The sequence below is a fragment of the Ovis canadensis genome, chromosome 4 (assembly GCF_042477335.2).
Source record: "Ovis canadensis isolate MfBH-ARS-UI-01 breed Bighorn chromosome 4, ARS-UI_OviCan_v2, whole genome shotgun sequence".
Lineage (NCBI taxonomy): Eukaryota > Metazoa > Chordata > Mammalia > Artiodactyla > Bovidae > Ovis > Ovis canadensis.
This window is the reverse complement of record NC_091248.1, coordinates 102,825,102-102,849,431: the sequence shown is the minus strand read 5'-3', so window position 1 is coordinate 102,849,431 and position 24,330 is coordinate 102,825,102. Positions and strand designations below refer to the sequence as shown.

At 40.0% G+C, this 24,330-nt stretch overlaps 1 protein-coding gene across 3 annotated transcripts in view; it reads right to left on the bottom strand.

The window, feature by feature from the left end:
- The window catches only part of ASB15 (ankyrin repeat and SOCS box containing 15), a 42,405-nt gene extending 21,302 nt beyond the window's left edge, over window positions 1-21,103 (bottom strand). Inside the window, exons 1-6 of one of the 3 annotated variants that reach the window (XM_069586925.1) lie at window positions 21,010-21,103; window positions 11,767-11,835; window positions 3,792-3,928; window positions 2,183-2,235; window positions 1,965-2,096; window positions 636-794 (exon numbers count right to left, since the gene is read on the bottom strand). In XM_069586925.1, the coding sequence (XP_069443026.1) occupies window positions 636-794; window positions 1,965-2,096; window positions 2,183-2,235; window positions 3,792-3,898 (451 nt within the window). In that variant the 5' untranslated portion in view covers window positions 3,899-3,928; window positions 11,767-11,835; window positions 21,010-21,103. The remainder of the gene's footprint in view (window positions 1-635; window positions 795-1,964; window positions 2,097-2,182; window positions 2,236-3,791; window positions 3,929-11,766; window positions 11,836-21,009) is intronic. The other 2 variants (XM_069586924.1, XM_069586923.1) reach the window with 2 other exon arrangements.
- Window positions 21,104-24,330: the final 3,227 nt, after the last annotated feature.

Genomic DNA, 24,330 nt, shown 5'->3' with positions numbered 1-24,330 from the left:
CCTGAGAGAAAGAAAGGTTATCTGTGGTCATCTATAGTTAATCTCATCTCACTCTGGTGTTGCAAATAGATGTGCCAATTCTTACTGGCCAACAAACAGCAGGATATACAAGCCTGAGAAGAAGCTGTGTACAGATAAACAACATCTTCAGGCTTACAATCATTGCTTTGATGTGTCGCAGTGGTGACCCCAGTGACACACGGGTGTGCTCAGAATCTGCTGGCTCGCCTGCCTTCAAATTTGGTGTCATCATTCTGCTCTGTACCTCATGTCTCTCTCTGGAGTCCCCTTTCTGCCTCTTTGTTTAAGCTACAGGTCACACATGCAATATCCCTTAGAGGCCGGACCCCCCCTTAGAGACTATTTCTGCAAAACGGGCACTCCTGGCCTCATAAAACTCCTCATTAGACCCCTTCTGATTAACTGGTGCTGAAAGAGCTTTCACGTTTCACCCCCTGGTGGGAGAAGAAAACAAAACTATATGGCAAGTGAGATGGGGGTTAGGAAAGGACATCAGAGAGTGGAAACAGATGAGGTCACATAATTTTAGTCAATACACAGTGGCTTCCATTAAATACTGAATAAATATTATTTGTCTCAAATTATAAAAGTTCTAGGAAAAATAGCTCATTTACCAAGCAGAAGGGGCGTCTCTCCTTTGTCATTTTTGGTGTTTGGCCACACTCCTTTCTCTAGTAAAGTTCTTACATTTTCCACCAGACCAGCTTTGACTGCCAAAGTCAAAGGTGTTTCTCCATCAGAGGTCTTGAACTCCCAGAGCGTCTTATAAGATGCTGAGATACGAAAGCATGTGGAAAATTAAAAGTCTTTACTTAAAGGATGTCATATAGAACAGAATGATGCAATATTATCTACACTAGATTAGACAAAGTCAATTAACAAAAAAGAGAAGAGTAAAAAGAGAAATGATTAAAGTCTAGCAAATGATGGTGAGTAGAAATAGATGAGCATGGGCTTGCTAATCAAGTTGACAGCTAGCAAACCAACGTCTGTGTTTCAAGGTGTTTTTTACAAAAAAAGATAATGGGTTGTGACTTCTCACTTCTTAATAAATTATGAACAACTTCCCTAATCCTTTGTATTATTATTTAAATTGAACCTGAAATTGTTTTTTGTCAAATGAAGTCTGTGCCTGTGGGAATGAGAAGTATTTATCAATGATGTATCCTATCAGAATATGTTACCAAAAAAAATACCATGCTTAACATCATCTTCTATATCTGTCTGACTATCTATCCTATCTGTCTGTCTATTTTTAACTTTTTGTAGCTGGCTGACTAGCTGGATAGTTAATTATCCAGTGGCTATCATTATCTCTTACAACAGCACTAGGAAGCAACATTGAAGGTTGAAAAGAAGGGCATTAAAAAAAAAAAAGAAAAGAAGGGCATTCTCAAAGTGTTTTATAAGATGCTGGGATGTGAAAAACACTGTTGAAATGTAGAAATTATTAATAACATTTAACCTTGGGTAGATATACCACAGCAGTTATTCATGTTTGCATGATGAAAAAAATCAATGTAATATAAGGACAGACAATGTGATGTAATGTAATGTAATGTAATTTTGTACAGATATTGTACAAAATAATACTCTTTTGGAAACTATCAACTCAGTTCAAGATGAAAGTTTACAACCAACTTTGAAAAGCAAAATATTTTATATTTAAATCAATTAATTAATGGTATGTATAAACTTTTAGTTGATAATCACATCCTCCCACCAAACTGGGTCATATTTTTAGAAAGATGTAAAAGGTAAACCCTGAACTCCACAAAATAGGCTAATTTTGTACTCAGTTTAAAGCATGGGTACTATCTTTTCCAAATTGCAAATCACCTTTTATTCGACTTTTTCCTTTTGCTTATTCTTTTCATTGGGAATACTCCAGAACATCTGCATTTGGGCTTCAGTTTGGTTAAGGGCATTCTACATTTTCTTACCATCCAAGACAACTTCAAGTATCTGCCGAATGGGTTGGACAACAGCTTCATGCAATGGAAACCATCCTTTTTCATCAGCTTCATCCAAAGCATGTTTATATTTCACATACTCCTGGAGCTCAAGAACGTGACCTAAAATAAGCACATGGGCTGATAACAAATCTCTCAGCCAGGTGGACTCTCCAGCCCATTCTACTGTAGGTGATAAATCCATTTACCTTGCTGTATGGCCTCCACAAGCTTTCTGTTCTGATTGCTTAGTGGTACAAATCTAGCAGGGAAAGAAATATAAGCCATATCTGTATTCATGATACACTCCAAGGAATCAAAACATTTGTTTAGTTTTTGCACATACATTTAATAATCAGGATCTTCAAGAAATGCACACAACTGATGTTATCTACTTTAAAAAGTAGATAAATTTTTAGACATGTAAATGTCTAAAAGTCAGATACAGAGTATGTTTATGATACATTGGACCTATGAACATTAGGGAAGATGGAAAAGTAGAAGGTTAAAACATTGTCTATGAAATTAATTGTAGGCAATGAAAAGGGGGTAAATAACTGGAGTCAGAGACGGAGGAGCTGCTTTCAGATGTTGTGATTTTGTGATCCTGAGGAGGCCAGCAGCCTCTCTGGATGGTGGTTCCTGCATCAGTAAAATGAGAAGATTATATAGGAAGAGCTCTAAGGTTTCTCCCAACTTTAAAAATTCTATGCTCAATAAAGGTTTCTTGCTTTGAATTTAATAATGGCTAATTAATGGTTGCTTATTTGGGAGCATATGCTGTATATTGCATGTTAGTATTTAATCAACTGTGAAAACTAGTGAAAAATAGGCTGAGCATTTATTGAACAAATTCTAATCACTGACCCAGGAGGTCATTGTCAACCCTCATGGAAATTGTCTGATGTGTGTTTATTCAAAGGTGACTAGGTATTGAATAACAAATTGATTTAACTCTATTAAAGCAGAAACATCCACTGGTATTCCAGGGTTGTGAATGCCTTCCTGGGAGATAAGGGAAGAATGAAAAAGACCAGAAATATAACCGTTAACATGTCTGTTTTTCAAAAGCTCAAAAGCAATCATTTTATAGCACTGAATCTTTTCAAAAGCACTACTAATTTCAGAATACAGGATTCTAAATACTATAATCGAATTTAAAGGTAAATTAAAGTTTAGTTTTGTCAGAAGTATGTGTGCTACTCAAAATGAAAATTTACTTTGGCAGTTTTAGATGCTATAACTCTTGCCAACACAAACCACCTATTTCATGTATAATTTCTTAACTGCTGTCACTTTAACAGTAGATAATTAAATAAGTTCTGGTTTATATATCACTTTGCCATATATTACAAAAGCCTTCAACTCTTTTCCCACTCATTAAGCTTATAGGCAGGTGAGTTAGCATTATTCTTCATATTTTAACTGTGCAAAATGGAATATATTACTTATAAAGGTTGCCTGAGTCAGTAGCACAACAGATTCTGTATATATATCTATACATTAGTCATATAAACAGTGTTTACAATTTCATTCACATTATTTACCGTCCTTTTTGATTGTATATGAATTGAGGAAATAGGCAATTCTATACAAACAAACTGAGCTGGGAATTTCCTATCTAGGTAGTCTCATACTTCACAGGAGATGGGAATTTGTAGAATCAGATGGCTACACCTGTGCACAGCAGTTCTTGTAAAGGTATTGAATTTCCTGCCACAAAACAATAGGTAGAGAGGTCTGGAAACATCATTCATTTGATCTTACAAAAAATGAATGCCATGAAGTTTAGTTGAGGATCATCAATTTGAATGTTACCTTTCAGGATAAAATACAGTCTTGCTGGCTTCAATAGATTCTTGAATACTGAGCTGAACATCATAACTTGTAAGATGATCTTCATCAGGGTCATCATTAGCATCCATGACGGGATATAATTTCGAAGCAGGCAATTTCTTATTATCAGCAAAAGCCACAGAACAGCATATAGAGTCAACACGAAAGAGGCAAAATGAAAAATACATTCACCTTTCCTCATTTAAAAAGATACAGAGGTAGTTAACATTTAATTTATCTTTTATATGTATAAAATGCCCATTCTAACTTTTGAAACCTTTGATTACCTGTCCTTTAAGTGTCTGCGTTTTCTGGTTTTTCACTTTCTTTTGAGTAATGACTACAGTTGGGCTTAGAATGACTTTTCCTACATTTCTGACTTACACTAATTTGGCCCATCATTTCCTCAAGACATTGTTCTACATAACACATTAGAAGTTTAAAACTCCGAGAAGACAGACAAAGGAAGGAATAAAGAACAATTAGCCTTTCTCTTTGCTGTTTTGCTGCTAAATTGCGTCCCATCCTTTTTGGATCCCATGGACTGTAGGTCACCAGGCTTCTCTGTCCCTGGGGCTTCCCTGGAGGAATACTGGAGTGGGTTGCCATTTCCTTCTCCAGGGGATCTTCCCAACCCAAAGATGGAAGCTGTGTCTCCTGCATTGGCAGGTGGATTCTTTGTTACTGAGCCACTTGGGAAGTCCTTCACATTCTTTACTTTTTCTTTATTCTCTGTCCTCTGTGTGTGCTTTTTCACTGATTTAGTTCTTTCTACTCCCAAAGTGGTTTGAGTTGACTGCCTTGAATTGCAGTTATTTCTGTATTTGCATTCAACTCCTTCTACCAAAATCACTCTTGGAGGTGAGGGGTTCTATGTGACTCATCTCTGCATCACCTACAACTCTAGAAGGTGCTTGGCATAAGGAAGCATCCCAGTGAACATCTGTTGAATTAAAGTTGAGAGAACGGAACATCACAAACATAGTGACCTAGCTCTGCCCTCAGGAAGTTTGATGGTGTACATGGAGAAGACACAAAGGTAACTTTAAATAGAAGGCACTGACAACTTTCAGCCCTGTTCTCCCTGAGAAAACACTGTCTAGTCTCACAATGAAGTGAACAGCTTTCAGAAGTCCAGAACTTTAATACAAGAGAGGATTAATCTGATAAAAATGGCTTTAAGCGCTTGAAGAACTTCCTTACTGACCAGATGGGTTTGATAGATCATGTGGCTCTCTGATGCTCCCAGAAATCCACATTTACAGACTTGGGCTACCTGTGTTCCTGGCTGTAGAAAGATCCTTTCTCACACCTTGGCAGAAAGGCATCCCTAATGCAGTTAGGGATGCTGGAGTACTAATGTAAGGGAGTGGTAAGAACCTGCTTTATCCAGTGAGGTTTAAATGTGGGAACTGGCAAACACGAAGCTGAATTAAACTGACTTCTTGCTTTTGAAGAAAACAGTCAAAACAGAAAAACTTCTGGACTGACTTATTTAATTTATTGATGGCTGTTTCAGTTTTCTCCCTAATCCATGTTTCAACCAAATCAGAGCCACCACAAATGGGAGCGCAGGTTGCACACCGCACAAGTGCTCCTGGCTGATAAAATCCAGCCAAGCCTCCCCCACATGAGCTATGCCCGCTGGCAGGCCACTCTGCACACCCCAAGAAAGCAGCATTTTTCTTCATTTGCACCAAAGGGCTTATAGCCTGTGGGATTCCCCAACTCAGTCAAGCATTTTTTCACATCAGAAAGTTAAACAAACAGTGGCCAAGTTATTTAGTACTTTAGATAAAAAATGAGGAGAAACAGACATGACATCTTTTATCATCTAGTCTTCAATCCTCTCCCAAAGTGGAAGGACCTCAGAATTTGGTTAGTCTCCTTCAGAAAGGATAGGGATACCATACCCATGATATTCATGAAATTTTATGCAGCTACTATTTGGTTCATATTTTCTTTTGCCTTGTTTTACAGGGAAAGTTTTAAGGTCTGACTGGGTCTCAGCATCATTTGAACAGTTAAAATTTGGGTCATTTTAACTCCATGGCCAGATCAGAGATCAGCCCTCCTATAGATTCCCCATTTCTTCCCTAGCACTGTTCTATTACAAGCTACAACTATTGACTGGCCCAGCTCCGCTGAAGACAAACACAAAAATGTAGCTTATTTCTCATTGTCTTATTTCTTTCAGATATCAAATTAGAGGAGTATGTATCTCCCTTTACAGCTGAATCAATTGCTTCACCTTATAAAGAGAAAGTTTAGTAAGTATACACATCAAAATAGTTCTACAGCTGCTTCGTCCTAAGTTGCTTCATCATGTCTGACTCTTTGTGACCCCATGGACTATAGCCCCCCAGGCTCCTCTTTCCATGGGATTCTCCAGGCAAGAATACTGAAGTGGGTTTCCTTCCCCAGGGGATCTTCCTCACCCAGGGACTGAACCCATGTCTCTTCCTGGCATTGGAACACATCTCTGCGTTGGCAAGCAGATTCTTGAGTGCTAGCGCCACCTGGGAAGCCAGTTCTACAGCTAGGTTGGCTGATAATCACAGGAAATTATTTTGAGCCATAACACTTTTCAAGCCAAAATGTACTATCTATGCAAGATTTTACATTGTCCAGTGTGTTATCAAGGGGGAAGTCACAAATAGTATTCGGTGGGCAATTTCCAAAACACAGTTGATTTTTGCTTTGCCTCTTCTTGCTGTTCAAATCTTAAGGGCAGTTCTATACATGCTGACAATCAAGGTCTCTGACCTGCGGACAGACTGCACATGAACTCAGTGGCATCATGACTTTATTGCTTATTGTTCTGCACCAGTGGCCTTACTATAACCTTGAAACAGAAAGGGGAGAACAGTGATGATGTTTGGAGGATGTCCATGAGATGGTAATAGCACTCCACTAAGCATGTCTCTCACACCAGGGTATCTTAGCAACCTTAAAAGCTTGACACATGGGCTTGGGACCCTATTCACCAAATAGACTCAGATGGCATTTTAAAAAATGTATTGCTTATCATTATTTATTGTTCATTATCTATCTCTTCCACCTAGAATGTACTGTAATCAGTAGAGAATTAGTCTACCTTCAGAGACTAGGAAAGCAGTATCTCACGGTACAGAGACTCTAAACACATGTTGAAAGAATGGAAAAAATGAATGAATGAGTTAATAAATGAACTTAACATAATCTAGGCTCTGCTTTATTCTTAGAACTAACCATTTTTTGTATGGAGAGTCTTTATTCTGACAGGAACAGTTTTAAAGTCTCTATTGAATTTGTTATAATATTGATTCTGCTTTATGGTTTAGTTTTTTGACTATGAGGCGTGTGGGATCTTAGCTTGCTGACCAGGGATCAAACCTGTACACTCTGCATTGGGAGGTGAAATCTTAACCATAGTACCATCAGGGAAGTCCCTGGAGTCTTTATTCCAATTAGACGAATTTGATTACCCATTCTGTGTTAGGCTTCATTTTTCGCCCTTCTGCGCTTTCATGTCTTCTGTCTTATCTCACTTGATTCACAAGGCCCTCCCAGCTACTTCACACTCATGGTCCCCACAGCCTCAAGCCTGGCTCCAGCCACTCCTCCTGTGGAAACCTTCGGTGAATTCTTGAATTCCTCTCTGGCCCTTTTAATCCCTGAGTATCTCTGCTCACCCGGTGTTTTCCAACTGAATTTACAATCATTTTGTATTAGTTTTGCAAGTTCTTTACATTTTTGTATTTTGTATTCTCACCAGGACTATTAATTTTCTGAGGGGAATAAAGTCTTGACTTTTCTGTCTCGTATATCTTTTCTCTTTGCTCCCACTCCTAGTCAACTATAGGAAATGGCTATTCTCAGGGTCACTGGAAAACAGCTGTTGACTCATGACTGGCAGACAAGTCCTGAGTGTCTTCAGGTAGCAGGACTGGATGATGAAGTTAGATGCATGGCATCGCCTGTCGCCTTTCTCACTAATGTCACGTGGTGATGGGGGGAGGATCGCACGGCTCTGGGATTAGTAATAGGATACAGAGCCTTTTGCCTATTTAAATCACCAGCTTAACGCTAAACCTGCTTGAAATTTGGCCTTCCAGTACGTGAGATATCACAGACTCCTTACTGCAACAGTTCCCAAACTTTTGGGCACCAGGGACTGGTTTCATGGAAGACAATTTGCTTTCACAGACCAGGGCTGGGGAGATGGTTTTGGGATGATTCAAGTGCATCACATTTATTGTGCACCTTATTTATAATCTTATTACATTAGCTCCACCTCAGATCATCAGGCATTAGATCCAGGAGGTTGGGGACCCCTGCTTTAGAGAACTGGGTTGCTCTGTGAAAAGTTCTTTTAAATGTCTTTTAACTACCACCAAGAAGGAAATTATCTAAAACTCTTAACTCTTCTGTGGGCTTTCCTGGTGGCTCAGATGATAAAAAAAATCCACCCGCAATGCAGAAGACTCAGGTTAGATCCCTGAGTTAGGAAGACCCCTAGAGAAGGGAATGGCAACGCACTCCAATATTCTTGCCTAGAGAATTCCATGGACAGAGGAGCCTGGCGTGCTATAGTACATGGGGTCACAAAGAGTTACAACTGAGCAACAAACACACAACAACTGTTTGGTATCTCTAACAACAGCAGGATCTCAATGGAGAGAAAACTCTTACTACTACATGGAGCAACCCCCATCTAAAACAAGCTGTCTTCAACCTTTTCCTGAAAGCTTTGGATGAAGGTGTCAGGCAGACAATCAAAGGAGCATTAGTGGAACAGAACCAGAGACGTCAAGATGCAGAGGAGGGCAAAAGGAGAGCCTATCTACTGTCAGGCTTTGTTTAAAACTATTCAAACAAAGCACCAGCCAGCAGTCTGAGAAAGGGCCAAATAATATTTGACATCCTTCAAGATTGCCGGGAGAAATATCAATAACCTCAGATATGCAGATGACACCACCCTTATGGCAGAGACTGAAGAGGAACTAAAAAGCCTCTTGATGAAAGTAAAAGAGGAGAGTGAAAAAGTTGGCTTAAAGCTCAACATTCAGAAAACGAAGATCATGGCATCTGGTCCCATCACTTCATGGGAAATAGATGGGGAAGCAGTGGAAACAGTATCAGGCTTCATTTTTTTGGGCTCCAAAATCACTGCAGATGGTTGATTGCAGCCATGAAATTAAAAGACGCTTACTCCTTGGAAGGAAAGTTACGACCAACCTAGACAGCATATTCAAAAACAGAGACATTACTTTGCCGACTGAGGTCTGTCTAGTCAAGGCTATGGTTTTTCCAGTGGTCATGTATGGATGTGAGAGTTGGACTGTGAAGAAAGGTGAGCACCGAAGAATTGATGCTTTTGAACTGTGGTGTTGGAGAAGACTCTTGAGAGTCCCTTGGACTGCAAGGAGATCCAAACAGTCCATCCTAAAGGAGATCAGTCCTGGGTTTTCATTGGAAGGACTGATGCTAACGCTGAAACTCCATTACTTTGGCCACCTCATGCGAAGAGTTGACTCATCTGAAAAGACCCTAATGCTGGGAGGGATTAGGGGCAGGAGGAGAAGGGGACGACAGAGGATGAGATGACTGGATGGCATCACCGACTCGATGGACATGAGTTTGAGTGAACTCCGGGAGATGGTGATGGACAGGGAGGCCTGGTGTGCTTGATTCATGGGTTCTCAAAGAGTTGGACATGACTGAGCGACTGAACTGAACTGAATTGAACTGAAGACATATTCATGAGAGCCCCACTTCTCTATCTAGATGATTGACTCTTTCTAGATAACAGTTTGTCAACCTTGTTCTGGAAAAGCCCACTATTGAAATTTAATTATTCTCAAAGTAGCTGATATACGAAATAATTGGGACAATCCTAATGGAAAGTTAGCCTTTTCACTTCAGGCACTGGTTAATCTTGCTTTGACCACCTGACAAGAAGAGCCAACTCATTAGAAAAGACCCTGATGCTGGGAAAGATTGAGGGCAGAAGGAGAAGGAGACAATAAAGGATAGGATGGTTGGATGGCATCACCGACTCAACAGACATGAGTTTGAGCAAGCTCCAGGAGATGGTGAAGAACAGGGAAGCCTGACAGGCTACAGTCCATGGGGTCACAAAGAGTCAGACGTGACTGAGTGACTGAACAAAGCAAATCTTGCTTAGAGTCAGGAACATGTTTGATGAAAGCAATGGATTCTCTCTCCAGAGGGATGTATGTCACTCAAAAGTTTGCATAAAATTGTAGGGCATTTATGGGTTCTCTGAAGCCCATTCTTGTGTCCCAGTCCAAGAACTACTAAATTAAGGATTTCCAAATGCATTATTCAGAGACCAGGAATTATTCGTTTACTTTCAGAATGGACTGAGTGAAATCCTAGATTTAGATAGTGGGAAAGAATAACTTTGGTAATCATAAAAATGGTGGTTATAATAATAGTGAGGGCTTGCTTTGTTTCCAGCACCATGTAAAGCACTTTGCCTATGCTGTCTTGCCTTAAATCCTCCAGTTCTACTTTCTAGGTATTAGAGATTCATCGTGCAAAAGTGGAAACTTAGACTTCCTGAGGTTAAGAGACCCACCCATTGTCACAGAGCTGATAAGTAGAGTCTGGACAGAGAATGGTACCTTCATTTTAATGTCTTTCCAGAGCTGCAAGAAAAAACCCCCACAGTATGTTGTCCTTAAAAGAAAGCATTCTGATCTTGTCAGCCAGCTCTTGATGACAATAACTTCCAAAAATAAAACATAGCTTCCAGGGATACATGAGTCTTTACCGTTGACTCTGTGCAATAAGGCTTTGTTTTGCTTAGGGGGGATGTGGTGTCCTAAACTTGCTTTCACTCTGTATTCTTTTCTAAACATTACTGTCTAAAAAATTGGATCAACATTCCATTTGGTGCCTGCCTGAAGTGGCCGGGGGTTGGGACAATGTTACAGAATATGAGGCAAAGGTGAATATGGGTATATGATGCCTCTCAGCCCTGAATTCTCTAAACCACCCTCAATCCACAATTCAGGCTTCTCCTCTACTGTTGATAAGTGTGTGAGGCCTCTCAGTCCTTCCCCTGAAACATGGGAGCTCCCAGAACATGGGTTCAAGGTTCTCCTTTTACCGGGACCGGAGCCAACATAACTTTGTCCCCTGTGAACTGTCTGGTTGGCTTGCTTCCGATTACATTAAGTCTTCACCCCTCTCACTCACATGCTCTGTCTGGGGCATAAAAAACTGAAACCATCTCTGTGGGTCCTAAACAGGGCTGGCCTTAAGAGTTCCCAGAGTGGACAGGTGCTTCCATGATGCAAGGAAGGACTCTGTGTTCATAAATATCACCCTGCCCCAGCACCTGTCACACCAGTGCAATTCTGTTACATCAGTGAGCAATTCTGTCCTTTGTGGCTTATTGTTCCATCTTCCAGTTGCCCCTTTTAAAGCGCCAGTAGCACCATAGTGGCCCCCAGTGTAGAATCAGGATCTCTTGGAATAGTTGCTGAGGGTTGAATGGGATGGGGAAGATGGTAAACGATCTAAGACTGAATCTTGGTGGCTTCCCTGATGGCTCAGACAGTAACGAAAATCTACCTGCAAAGCAGGAGACCGGAGTTCGATTCCTGGGTCTGGAAGATCTCCTAAAGAAGGGAATGGCAAGCTACTCCAGTATTCTTGCCTGGAGTATTCCATGGACAGAGGAGCCTGGCAAGCCGTTGTCCATGGGGTCACAAAGAGCTGGACACAATTGAGCAACTAACTCTTTCACTTTCATTAAGACTGAATCTAGGGGGAGGTAACAGGAGAGGATAAGAAAAGGGCAATACAGTAAAATTTGGTTTTCTTTATACAGGGCTAGCCCAATTCCAAATGCTCTGAGGTTCTGCTGTTTGAAACAGGGGCACGGGGGCAGGGGGGCAGGGGGTAGGGGCAGTGCTGATATTCTGAGGACATTTTCTTTTACCTTGAAACTGCTATGGTCCCAGAGAAAATCATCCACTGGAGATTCCAGAGAGAATCATCAGGATTCGTCCTACGAGAAGAGTAGCTTTAGTTAAAAGGCATTGTCACATTTTGGTTTTGTGAAGATTTCACAGTTAGTGTATGCAAAACAATACTCATTTTCATTTTTCTGCACTTTGACCATTCACTTGTGTAATTCTGAAGACATACAGAAATAAATAAAATGTTGCAACAGTTTTGTTTTTTATTTGGTGGCTACACACGTTTGCTTCTTCAGAATCCTGTAGTACAAAGTGGCAACTCAGCTTTATTAGGCTCATTTCAGCAACAGTCAGTGAGCCCCCAAGAGATTTCAGGAGGAGGTAAAACTGTCGGAATTGGTTTCTAACACACAGACACAAGTAACTTCTATCTACAAATAATAAGTCACAGTCATTCCCTCTTCATGATATTTGTCTTTTAGAGAGAAATCCTATGGATGACAGGGAGACCTAGACCAGTGCAAACAGCATCTTTCTTAACAGCACAGCTAGTTCCGATAAAACACACACACACACACACACACACACACCTCTTAGTCCAGATGATGAAAGCTACTTTTATGTTGCCTTAAAATGTCTTCAAGGCTTCCTTAGTGGTTCAGTGGTAAGGAATATGCCGGCCATGCGGGTGAGCTACACTCCATGGGGTTGCCAAAGAGTCAGACACAACTCAATGACTGAACAACAGCAACAAAATGGCTTCAACATTTTAGAAATGATATAGAAAGCCAAAATAGATATATTTTTCTCTAGACACTACATATGATATCTGGTATGTAATAAGAATTCACTATGTATTTGCTGAACGAGTAAAAAATGGAATGATCAAATACACACTCATAAAATTAGCAAAAAGATAGATTAAGCTTGTGTTTTTTCTCCATGTCACACATATGTTTTTGCCAAGTTCACTTCCAGTTTCAGGACTGCACTAACTTAGGCTTAATTTCTAGGTAAATACACTATGATAAAGCCTGTCATACTAGTTTTCTTTATCTCTAGTTCCATATTACAACATTAGACATTTTTACTCCATAATATTGATTTCCAAGGCAATTTCAATCATGACAGATGGAGGAAGATGGCATACTGCCTTTTGAAAGTGATGCAACGTAGGAGGGAGCTATAGGTTTACAATTATGTGGATTTCCAGAGGAATATAAACAGAGAATGGGTAAGAATAGAGCAGGCATGGCCTGTGAAGAGGCAAATTATTCATCAGTTCAGTTCAGTTCAGTCACTCAGTTGTGTCCGACTCTTTGCGACCCCATGAATCACAGCATGCCAGGCCTCCTTGTCCATCACCAACTCCCAGAGTTCACCCAAACTCGCGTCCATCGAGTCAGTGATGCCATCCAGCCATCTCATCCTCTGTCGTCCCCTTCTTTTCCTGCCCCCAATCCCTCTCAGCATCAAAGTCTTTTCCAATAAGTCAACTCTTCGCATGAGGTGGCCAAAGTACTGGAGTTTCAGCTTTAGCATCACTCCTTCCAAAGAAATCCCAGGGCTGATCTCCTTCAGAATGGACTGGTTGGATCTCCTTGCAGTCCAAGGGACTCTCAAGAGTCTTCTCCAACACCACAGTTCAAAAGCATCAATTCTTCAATGTTCAGCCTTCTTCACAGTCCAACTCTCACATCCATCCATGACTGCTGGAAAAACCATAGCCTTGACTGGACGGACCTTAGTTGGCAAAGTAATGTCTCTGCTTTTGAATATGCTATCTAGGTTGGTCATAACTTTTCTTCCAAGGAGTAAGTGTCTTTTAATTTCATGGCTGCAGTCACCATCTGCAGTGATTTGGGAGCCCCCGAAAATAAAGTCTGACACTGTTTCCATAGTTTCCCCATCTATTTCCCATGAAGTGGTGGGACCAGGTGCCATGACCTTTGTTTTCTGAATGTGGAGCTTTAAGCCAACTTTTTCACTCTCCTCTTTCACTTTCATCAAGAGGCTTTTTAGTTCCTCTTCACTTTCTGCCATAAGGGTGGTGTCATCTGCATATCTGAGGTTATTGATATTTCTCCCAGCAATCTTGATTCCAGCTTGTGCTTCTTCCAGTCCAGTGTTTCTCATGATGTACTCTGCATATAAGTTAAATAAGCAGGGTGACAATATACAGCCTTGATGCACTCCTTTTCCTATTTGGAACCAGTCTGTTTTTCCATGTCCAGTTCTGACTGTTGCTTCCTGGCCTGCATACAGGTTTCTCAAGAGGCAGGTCAGGTGGTCTGGTATTCCCATCTCTTTCAGAATTTTCCACAGTCTATTGTGATCCACACAGTCAAAGGCTTTGGCATAGTCATTAAAGCAGAAATAGATGTTTTTCTGGAACTCTCTTGCTTTTTCCATAATCCAGTGGATGTTGGCAATTTGATCTCTGGTTCCTCTACCTTTTCTAAAACCAGCTTGAACATCTGGAAGTTCATGGTTCACGTATTGCTAAAGCCTGGCTTGGAGAATTTTGAGCATGACTTTACTAGCGTGTGAGATGAGTGCAATTGTGTGGTAGTTTGAGCATTCTTTGGCATTGCCTTTCTTTGGAATTGGAATGAAAAGTGACCTTTTCCAGTCCTGTGGCCACTGCTGAGTTTTCCAAATTTGCTGGCATATTGAGTGCAGCACTTTCACAGCATCATCTTTCAAGATTTGAAATAGCTCTACTGGAACGCCATCACCTCCACTAGCTTTGTTCGTAGTGATGCTTTCTAAGGCCCACTTGACTTCACATTCCAGGATGTCTAGCTCTAGATGAGTGATCACACCATCGTGATTATCTGGGTCGTGAAGATCTTTTTTGTACAGTTCTTCTGTGTATTCTCGCCATCTCTTTTTAATATCTTCAGCTTCTGTTATGTCCATACCATTTCTGTCCTTTATCGAGCCCATCTTTGAATGAAATATTCCCTTGGTATCTCTAATGTTCTTGAAGAGATCTCTAGTCTTTCCCATTCTGTTCTTTTCTTCTATTTCTTTGCATTGATTGCTAAGGAAGGCTTTCTTATCTCTTGTTGCTATTCTTTGGAACTCTGCATTCAGATGCTTATATCTTTCCTTTTCTCCTTGGCTTTTCGCTTCTCTTCTTTTCACAGCTATTTGTAGGGCTTCCCCAGACAGCCATTTTGCTTTTTGCAGTTCTTTTCCATGGGGATGGTCTTGATCCCTGTCTCCTATACAATGTCACAAACTTCCGTCCATAGTTCATCAGGCACTCTGTGTATCAGATCTAGTCCCTTAAATCTATTTCTCACTTCCACTGTATAATCATAAGGGATTTGATTTAGGTCATACCTAAATGGTCTAGTGGTTTTCCCTGCTTTCTTCAATTTCAGTCTGAATTTGGTAATAAGGAGTTCATGATCTGAGCCACAGTCAGCTCCTGGTCTTGGTTTTGTTGACTGTATAGAGCTTCTCCAACTTTTGCTGCAGAGAATATAATCAATCTGATTTTGGTGTTGACCATCTGGTGATGTCCATGTGTAGAGTCTTCTCTTGTGTTGTTGGAAGAGACTGTTTGCTATGACCAGTGCATTTTCTTGGCAAAACTCTATTAGCCTTTGCCCTCCTTCATTCCGTACTCCAAGGCCAAATTTTGCCTGTTACTCCAGGTGTTTCTTGACTTCCTACTTTTGCATTCCAGTCCCCTATCATGAAAAGGACATCTTTTTTTGGTATTAGTTCCAAAAGGTCTTGTAGGTCTTCATAGAAACACTCAACTTCAGCTTTTTCAGCATTACTGGTTGGAGCATAGACTTGTATTACTGTGATATTGAATGGTTTGCCTTGGAGACGAACAGAGATCATTCTGTTGTTTTTGAGATTGCATCCAAATACTGAATTTCGAACTCTTTTGTTGACCATGATGGCTACTCCATTTCTTCTAAGCGATTCCTGCCTGCAGTAGTAGATATAATGGTCATCTAACTTAAATTCACCTATTCCAGTCGGTTTTAGTTCCCTGATTCCTAGAATGTTGACGTTCACTCTTGTCATCTCTTGTTTGACCACTTCCAATTTGCCTTGATTCATGGACCTGACATTCCAGGTTCCTATGCAATATTGCTCTTTACAGCATCGGACCTTGCTTCTATCACCAGTCACATCCACAACTGGGTATTGTTTTTGGTATGGCTCCACCCCTTCATTCTTTCTGGAGTTATTTCTCCACTGACCTCCAGTAGCATATTGGGCACCTAATGACCTGGGGAGTTCCTCTTTTGGTATCCTATCATTTTGCCTTTTGATACTGTTCATGGGGCTCTCAAGGCAAGAATACAGAAGTGGTTTGCTATTCCCTTCTCCAGTGGACCACATTCTGTCAGACCTCTCCACCATGACCTGCCTGTCTTGGGTTGCCCTGCGGACTTGGCTTAGTTTCATTGAGTTAGACAAGACTGTGGTCCTAGTGTGATTAGATTGACTAGTTTTCTGTGAATATGGTTTCAGTGTGTCTGCCCTCTGATGCCCTCTTGCAACACCTACCATCTTACTTGGGTTTCTCATAGATGTGTTATTCATAGATGTGTCCTTATCACAAGCTGGCATGATAACTTGATACTTTTAAAGACTCACCCTTTTGTCTTTAATTCTAAGAATTTATCTTACAGAGATTCAGAGATATGGAAAAAGATTTGTATGTGAAAATTGTTCATCACAGGCATAGTTGAACTGCCAAATCGTTAGAAACAATATAAAATGTCCAACAAGAGGGAATTTGTAGAAGATATTATTGTGCAGTCAAGCTATGGGAAACTATACAGCTATTAACATTCACATCCTTGAAGAATATTTAATACTATAGATAAAGTATCATATAAGAGAATGAGGTTCATGTAATCAGACACGACCAGACACTGTGAGGGAACTATGACTGACTTTATTGAGCCAAATCTTACAAAATCTTCCAGAAAACAGGCCTGATATCTGGTTCATGGGGTAAACCTTATAGGTGGTAAGATAGATCGCTTCCTGGCAGGCCAGACTTTGTGAGGTCGAGAGGAGAGAAAATTGCCCTCATTTATAGTAAAGCAGAGAAGGAGGATCCATGCAATGCAGGAGATCTGGGTTTGACCCCTGGATTGGGAAGATCCCCTGAAGAAGGGAAAGGCTACCCACTCCATTATTCTGGCCTGGAGAATTCCATGGACTGTATAGTCCATGGGGTTGCAAAGAGTCGGACACAACTGAGCTACTTTTACTTCTCTTAATACTTACTAGGGAAGAAGGAGCAGAAATCTGAAAGACTGATCCATTTACATGAGTCATCCAAGCAAAGGTTTCATCACCTAAGTTATTGTGCCATCTGCATGAGACCAGATTTATTTTGCACTGATCAGTGAGTGGCAGCTCCTGGGGATGGTGAAGCCAGTTACAGATTATAAAATAGCTGCACTCTATTTATACAATTTTATTACACAATTGAGGTGTAGGGTGAGTAAAATCTTCTGATTATATTGCTGCTGCTGCTGCTGCTAAGTCGCTTCAGTCGTGTCCGACTCTGTGCGACCCCATAGACGGTAGCCCACTAGGCTCCACCATCCCTGGGATTCTCTAGGCAGGAACACTGGAGTGGGTTGCCATTTCCTTCTCCGATGCATGAAAGTGAAAAGTAAAAGTGAAGTCGTTCAGTCGTGTCTGACTCTTCGCGACCCCATGGACTGCAGCCCACCAGGCTCCTCCATCCATGGGACTTTTCAGGCAAGAGTACTAGAGTGGGGTGCCATTGCCTTCTCCACAACAATAAAAATAATATCTTTAGACCTTAATAAAAAATGTGCATATATACACATATATGTACGTGTACATATACAAAAACATATATTGTTATTGTTGTTTAGTCAATAAATTGTGTCTGACTCTGCAGCCCCATGGACTATAGCCTGACAGGTTCCTCTGTCCATGGGATTTCCTAGGCAAGAATAATGGAGTGAGTGGTCATTTGCTCCTTCAGGGGATCTTTCTGACCCAGGGATGGAACCTGCATCTTCTTCATTGTAGGCAGATTCTTTACCACTGAGCCACCAGGGAAGTCCAAATACATATATACATACACATATATTCTCTCTCTAAAAATATTTGTTCCTGGAAGGTTTCACTGAACACGGCAGAACTTCCTGTTTGTGCCCACGCATGCTCGGATGCCCAGTCATGTCAGATTCTTTGTGACCTCAGGGACTGTGGTCTGTTTGGTGCTCATCAAATCCTTTTCTATTCAAAACTCAAACGATAATGAGTCATTGCATTTCTTCATATGTTATTTTGAAATCATATACAGGCTATTGATTTCTTTCTTCTGGAGACAGTAGTTGAACCTGCCTTCCTGGCTTAGCTGCCTTATTAGCTGTGTCTGACATGTTGCAAGTAGTCAAGAAACATTACCTGTTACCTGTTATTATTCTGTGACTGAACCCCTCTGGAACAAGGAGGTAGAATTCTAGGGATTGTCTGGTGGTTTGAGCTCTAATCCTTATCTTAAACAGGTTCTCTGGCACACTCATTATTTTATTTCCGGGGCTTCCCTGGTGGCTTAGATGGTAAAGAGTCTGCCTGCAATGCAGAAGACCTGGGTTTGATCCTTGGGTCAGGAAAATCCCCTAGAGAAGGAAATGGCAACCCACTCCAGTATTATTGCCTGGAAAATCCCATCAGGCTGCCATAAGGAGCCTGATAGGTTACAGTCCACAGGGTCGCAAAGAGTCAGACACGATTAAGTGACTTCACTTTCTTCTTTCTTTCTTTTCTCTAGAATCACCAGACTTCAGAGCTGAAGACCATTAGGTAAGCCCCACTTGTAAATTCCATTTACAGATGCTGTCTAGAAATTGTCCAGCTTCAGCTTGAAAAGCAAAGTAGCAGGCAGATTACTATACCCCACACAACCCTTCATCTTGGGCCAGCTTTAACAATTGGAAAATATATTGAACTTGAATCCATCTCCTCAAATCAGTATTCTATACTCCTAGTTCTATTTTTCAGAGCCACGCTGAGAAAATATTTGTCCTCTGCTACATGAGGGGCCTCAGGAAGGCTGCCAGTCTGAACTGAACCTTCTCCGCCCAGGCCTGGACAACTGTTCCTCCTGTGAACAGTTTACCTCCCTCCACCATGTTGATTGCTTTCCTGTAAACACACTTGTTTATCCATCTCTTTCTAAAAGCAGCTCTGGACCATGGACTCTGAAGGCAACACAACAGCTACTGTCAGATCAACACAACATTAAGCGGCTGTGACCACTTCCCTTTTGCTGGACACTGAAGAGGTGTTAATTTAACCCCCATTCAGATGAGTTTGGGGCTCTCATGTTACAGACTTGATTTGGATTCCTGTTGCCCTAAATTCTACATGTCATTTTTTCCATCCACTTTATTGCTGCACAATTCTATACAGGACTCTCTATTTAGTCCTATTACATTTATTTCTTTCTTTTGGACTTGACGTTTATTTCAATCAGCTAAAAGAAAATGCATTTTCTATCCTCCAAGTATTACTGTTATATTTGCAAGTCTTCTGTGTCTACCTGCTCCATTAATAATGACAAATGTTGAACAGAAACTGGGGTAGGACAGAGGTTGACGTTGATCTATTATTTAGCACCCTTTAAGAAAGGCTGTTTATCCATTTACAAATCCTCCCAAAGACACCACGTCTAGTATTAATGTCTCCTTTTTGATAACAAGACCGTCGTCAAGAGATACTGTCAAATATCTTGTTGAAATACAGATACATAGTATCTACTACGTTCTCCTTCTCCACTGAGACAAGAAAGCAAATGAGGAACACTGACTCACCAGTTCTCAATAATTATTATTAATTTCTCTTAGGAATTTCAGATCATCCTATTTGTTTATTCAAAAATATTCAATATCTGCTATATTTCAGGCACACTGCTAGACACCAGACAATAGGATCCATGCCCTAAGGATTTGCTGCCTTTAAATAATGCATTCTCCCCAGAAACAACACCAATATCTGCCCTTCCTTCAAAGGTTTAGCAGAGAGTTAAGCACACAGGAGGTCCTCAATAAATATTTGTTTTATCAATCTTGATAATTATTATATGTAACATCTATTAAGTGCCTCCCTGTGACATGCATTAGGCTAAGTATGCTAAATAGATTATGTCATATAATTTCTATGACACATTTTCCTCTCATTTTACAGATGAGGAAACTGAGGCACACAATGGTTAGGTAATTTGTCCAAGCTTGAATATCTACTGAGTGATGGAGATGGAGATGTGAACTGAGGCATTTGACATTAGAGGTCACACAACTTGACCCTTGTACTGTAACTGATGACTTGCCTACTCGGAATTAATACCAAAGGATCTTATTCTATAACCTAAATATTCATAAGCCTCAGAAAAAATTTTCTAATGAGTTTAAGCAAGCAACTAGCAAACTACCAAACAACTCTAGTAAAACTAAATATTTTAGGTATGTTTTCATTCAAAACAAGGTATTTCCATTAAAAACAACAAAGTGTAGAATTACGATATTTTATGACAATTATACAAAGTTCTCAGCAAAAAACGTGTTAAAAAAAGCGTTCTCTGTGCACACTGCTGTTTCCTAGGAACCATTTTATTTTAGATGTAGACTGTTCCTTAGAAATTACCTGTTCACTGAAGAATCAGGTGAGTGATGGTCTCAGATAAGTTCTAAGGACTTTCCAGCCTCCAGACTCTATGATTGAACTTCCAGAAGTTAATTTACAATTCTATTGAGTTCCTTTGTTTTCCGTCTGACTTAAAAGAATTTAAAGGAATTTAAAATCTGAATATAAATTAATTTTAAAAATTTAACTCATTTTTTTGTTATGTGATTTTAAAAAGCCTTGAGAGAAATTTAATTATTTACAAAAATCATTTAGTTTTTTCTCAGAAACCAAAGCTAGCAAAGACATTCCACAGTGTATATATTGATACTTATAAGCATATTCATTCTTGATCTGCTTTACTCATGATGCTATTTTTTATCAAGCTTAATAATTATGCAATTGAGTTAATATTCTGTAAACAAACAAAACAACCCTGGCTTTATTCTATAATTAAAAACGCCATTGACAAGCAAACTGACAAGTGATCAATCAGAAAGAAGGTAATGACAAGTGATCACAATACATTTCCATCCTTCAAAATATTCCCGATACTAAACTACTGAAGCTAGTTGATGAGGTACAGATCAAATATTTCATAATCTCACCTTTTGGAATGATCGTCTTGTCATTCTTATCCAGGGCCTTGCCTTCCTAAATCAGAGGAAGTGCCCTGGAGCCAATGTGTTCCTCTGTGTATCTAAAATTAAGTACCCAGTTGGTGGCTAAATTAAGCTCTGACCTTGTACAACTGAAACATGAGCGATTCCTGGCACACAGTGAAGTGCTACCCACCACTTCTCTGGACCCTCATCACAAGAAGCACACGGCCACAGAGGTGTAATAAGATTATCCAGATCCTCATTGGTTCAAAGAGCTCTCATGAAAACAAACGATCTGCCAACCCGGGGTCCTTGCTGAAGGAACACAGCAAAACCAGCTAAGTAAAATCTAAAAATATTTTAAAATCAGTGGTTCAAGAAACAAACCTGTGACTCTCTGTGTCTGCAGACTCCAGTCCACTTTTAGTCAATTTAAACACACATTGTTTCTCATTCTTCATCTTTCAGACTCACGTCAAATCTCATTACATACAATCTTCTTGTTGTAGGAATTTACTGGTTTTGATTTGATTTGCATGTCAAAGCTGCCAGTCTGATACACAGATGGGGATATGATATGCAACGACACGTAATCTGATCAAGACTTCTAATGTCAAGTTATAAAACATAGAAAGTGAGCAGCAGGGGTAAAGCAAGAGAAAATTCTTTCATTCGGGAAGAGTTGTTTGTTTTCTATTAAAAAAATAAAGTTTACGGTCTCACTGATTTTCTAATGAAAATAATCTGCCTGAAGTTTGTTTTGACATGGGTATCCTTGGATTAACTCAGTCACTGTCAGCATTCACAAAGCCATCTGGCTTCTGTCCCCACCACTCCACTAAAACAACTCGTCTCGAGGGTCTCATTGACCCGCTTATGTCTAAGGCTGATGGACGCTCTTTGTTTCTTATTTTTCAGGCCCTCTATTGGGCTTCCTGCTCTTTCTCCCTCCCTCGTTTCCTGGAACTCCTACGCCCTCGGCTTCGGGGAGTACTATATGCATCAGTTTTTCTTTGTGCCTCTCTGATTTGTCTTTGTGTCACTCTGTACTTAGTGTTAAGGAATAAACACATGGTCTGTAGTGGATTTATCAGGTTTATTTCAAAATGTGGAAAACCATAAATGTGAAATCAGAGGTTCTATCTTCTCTTTGTGATTAAAAAAAAAAAAGGCTATATTTCTGTCAGCCTTGGAACAAACCCTAAGAAATATTTTATATTTATGTCATTATTACCATGTTTTTAAATAATCAAAGTTGAAGGCTAGAATACTGTGCATGTTTTATGATTATTAATCTGATTTGGAATTTTTCAATGAAGCACTCTTATAAAAAGCAAGCAGCATTGTGAAACTCTACTTTTTATTGAGCTTTTCTTAACTTACGATATTTAAAAATTTATATGAAGGTTAAGAAAAATCTATACTCAACATTTAAAAATGTGACTTGGCACATTTCAGGAACATTGCTGCTCTTATATGAATAAATTTATGTCCATTTTATGCATTTTTATAATGATTACTGTGGATCTAGTTATGTTGCACAATATTAAAAATAATGCTTAATATAATAGAAAAAAGAGAGTGTATCAAATCAATGAAAATATGCTACCGATGACACAGATCTATGAACAAGTTTTGCCTTACCTCTTACTCTGTCACTTGGCATTTGCTATTTAAAAGCTCTGAGATTCAGTTTATTCATCTGTAATATGGGGGTAATAATAATCAAAACCATAATAATAAAAAATAATAACACAATGACCTTGGCACTCACCATTTTTATGAGATTTATTCCTCAAGTACCTAATCAGCTATACACACACAGTAAAATAGGCTTTGAGTAATTCAAGTATTTAAGAAAGTGAGCTTTTCATAATGGTAATAATCACTTCCACATTTGCTTGCTTTGGAAATTGACTTTTCCTGCTGGTTTTCTCAGATGGAAACAAAGAACCTTGCACCCCTGCTTTGTAGATTAGAGTGAGTTTCAGTGAGGGGTATGATTAGGCAGTGAAGGGCTATTGAATATTATCATTGTTCTGAGAAGGTACACACAATGATACCAACAACCAAATACGTGTCCCTTCTATCTATATATAGCAAGAAATGCATGTCCTGTGTCAAGATGCTAATTCTAGCAACTGACACCAGGAGGCTTAGGGGGAAATGGTTGTAACGCATTGTTAAAGGGACTGTCCCTGGAACTTGGGGGCCGGGAGGTTTGGGTAGCACTGTATGGTGAACTCCCAGGGAGTGAGGTGGCTTCCTGGCCTTCGTGTTTAAGACACGCATGCTGCCACACTTCTCACTTGCCCACAGGTACTCTGTGTTCCTGAAAACTGGCGCGGGGCTTGTGGGCCTTTGACTGTGACTTTTAACATACAACTCTTGCAGTGATAAGCTATATAATGCCATCTACCCCACAAGGCCATTACCATATTCCCTTTCAGTATATCCCCTTATTCATAAAAGCCTTATCAGAGCACAGCTTTATCTTTGCCTCCGGAGCAAAATGGGGCTGTTCACACACCTTGGAGAACGCTACTTTGTTCTGTTCTGTTATTCTGTAGTTTAGTGAGTGGTTCTGTGTACCTCACTCTGTTTCATTTTTACTTTAGGATAGCTCAGATTTTCTTCTCCTCCTTCCCCCCTTTCTACACTTGTTTGTTAGTTTGGTCTTGGGGGGTGTTATTTAAAAAATGCACATTTTATTTCAGTTGGGTATAAAACAGGGTAGAAAACTGTGAGAAAAGTATGCTTTTTATTTTAGTGTGCTTCCTAGCACTTTGATAATCGGTTGTTTGTATTTGTTGTGCTTTCTATTGTGGTGGTTGTTTTCTCCCAGACTGAGAAACGACTTAAACTGAGTCAAATGCGTTAGCGCTGCCTTCCATCAGTAGCGCTGATGTCACAGGCCCCTGGGAGAACCTGCACTGTCGACATCACTGTCATTTTGTTTCCACGCGGAGGGACAAAGGCAAGTGACGAGAAGGTAGTTTTTAGTAAGACAGTGCTGTGGATAGCACACTGAACTAATGAGGGCAAAAAGCGGGAGTATTCTGCCCTGGCTCCCGGTTATACTTACCACTTCATCAACAGTGTCTGGTAAAGAGTTTGCCACGTAGAAAGCACACACCAAATATGTGCTAAATGTTCTGCCAAACACTGGTGACTTATTATTGCCTAACACTGGGTTAGCAGTTACTTCCTGTCTCACTTAACTAAAGGCTGATTCAGTTAAAACTTAAGGTGAATTTTAAGAAAGCGAGTTGATCTTTCTTTCTTTCTCTCTTTTTTAGAGCAAAGCTCTTAATTTTCAACATCACG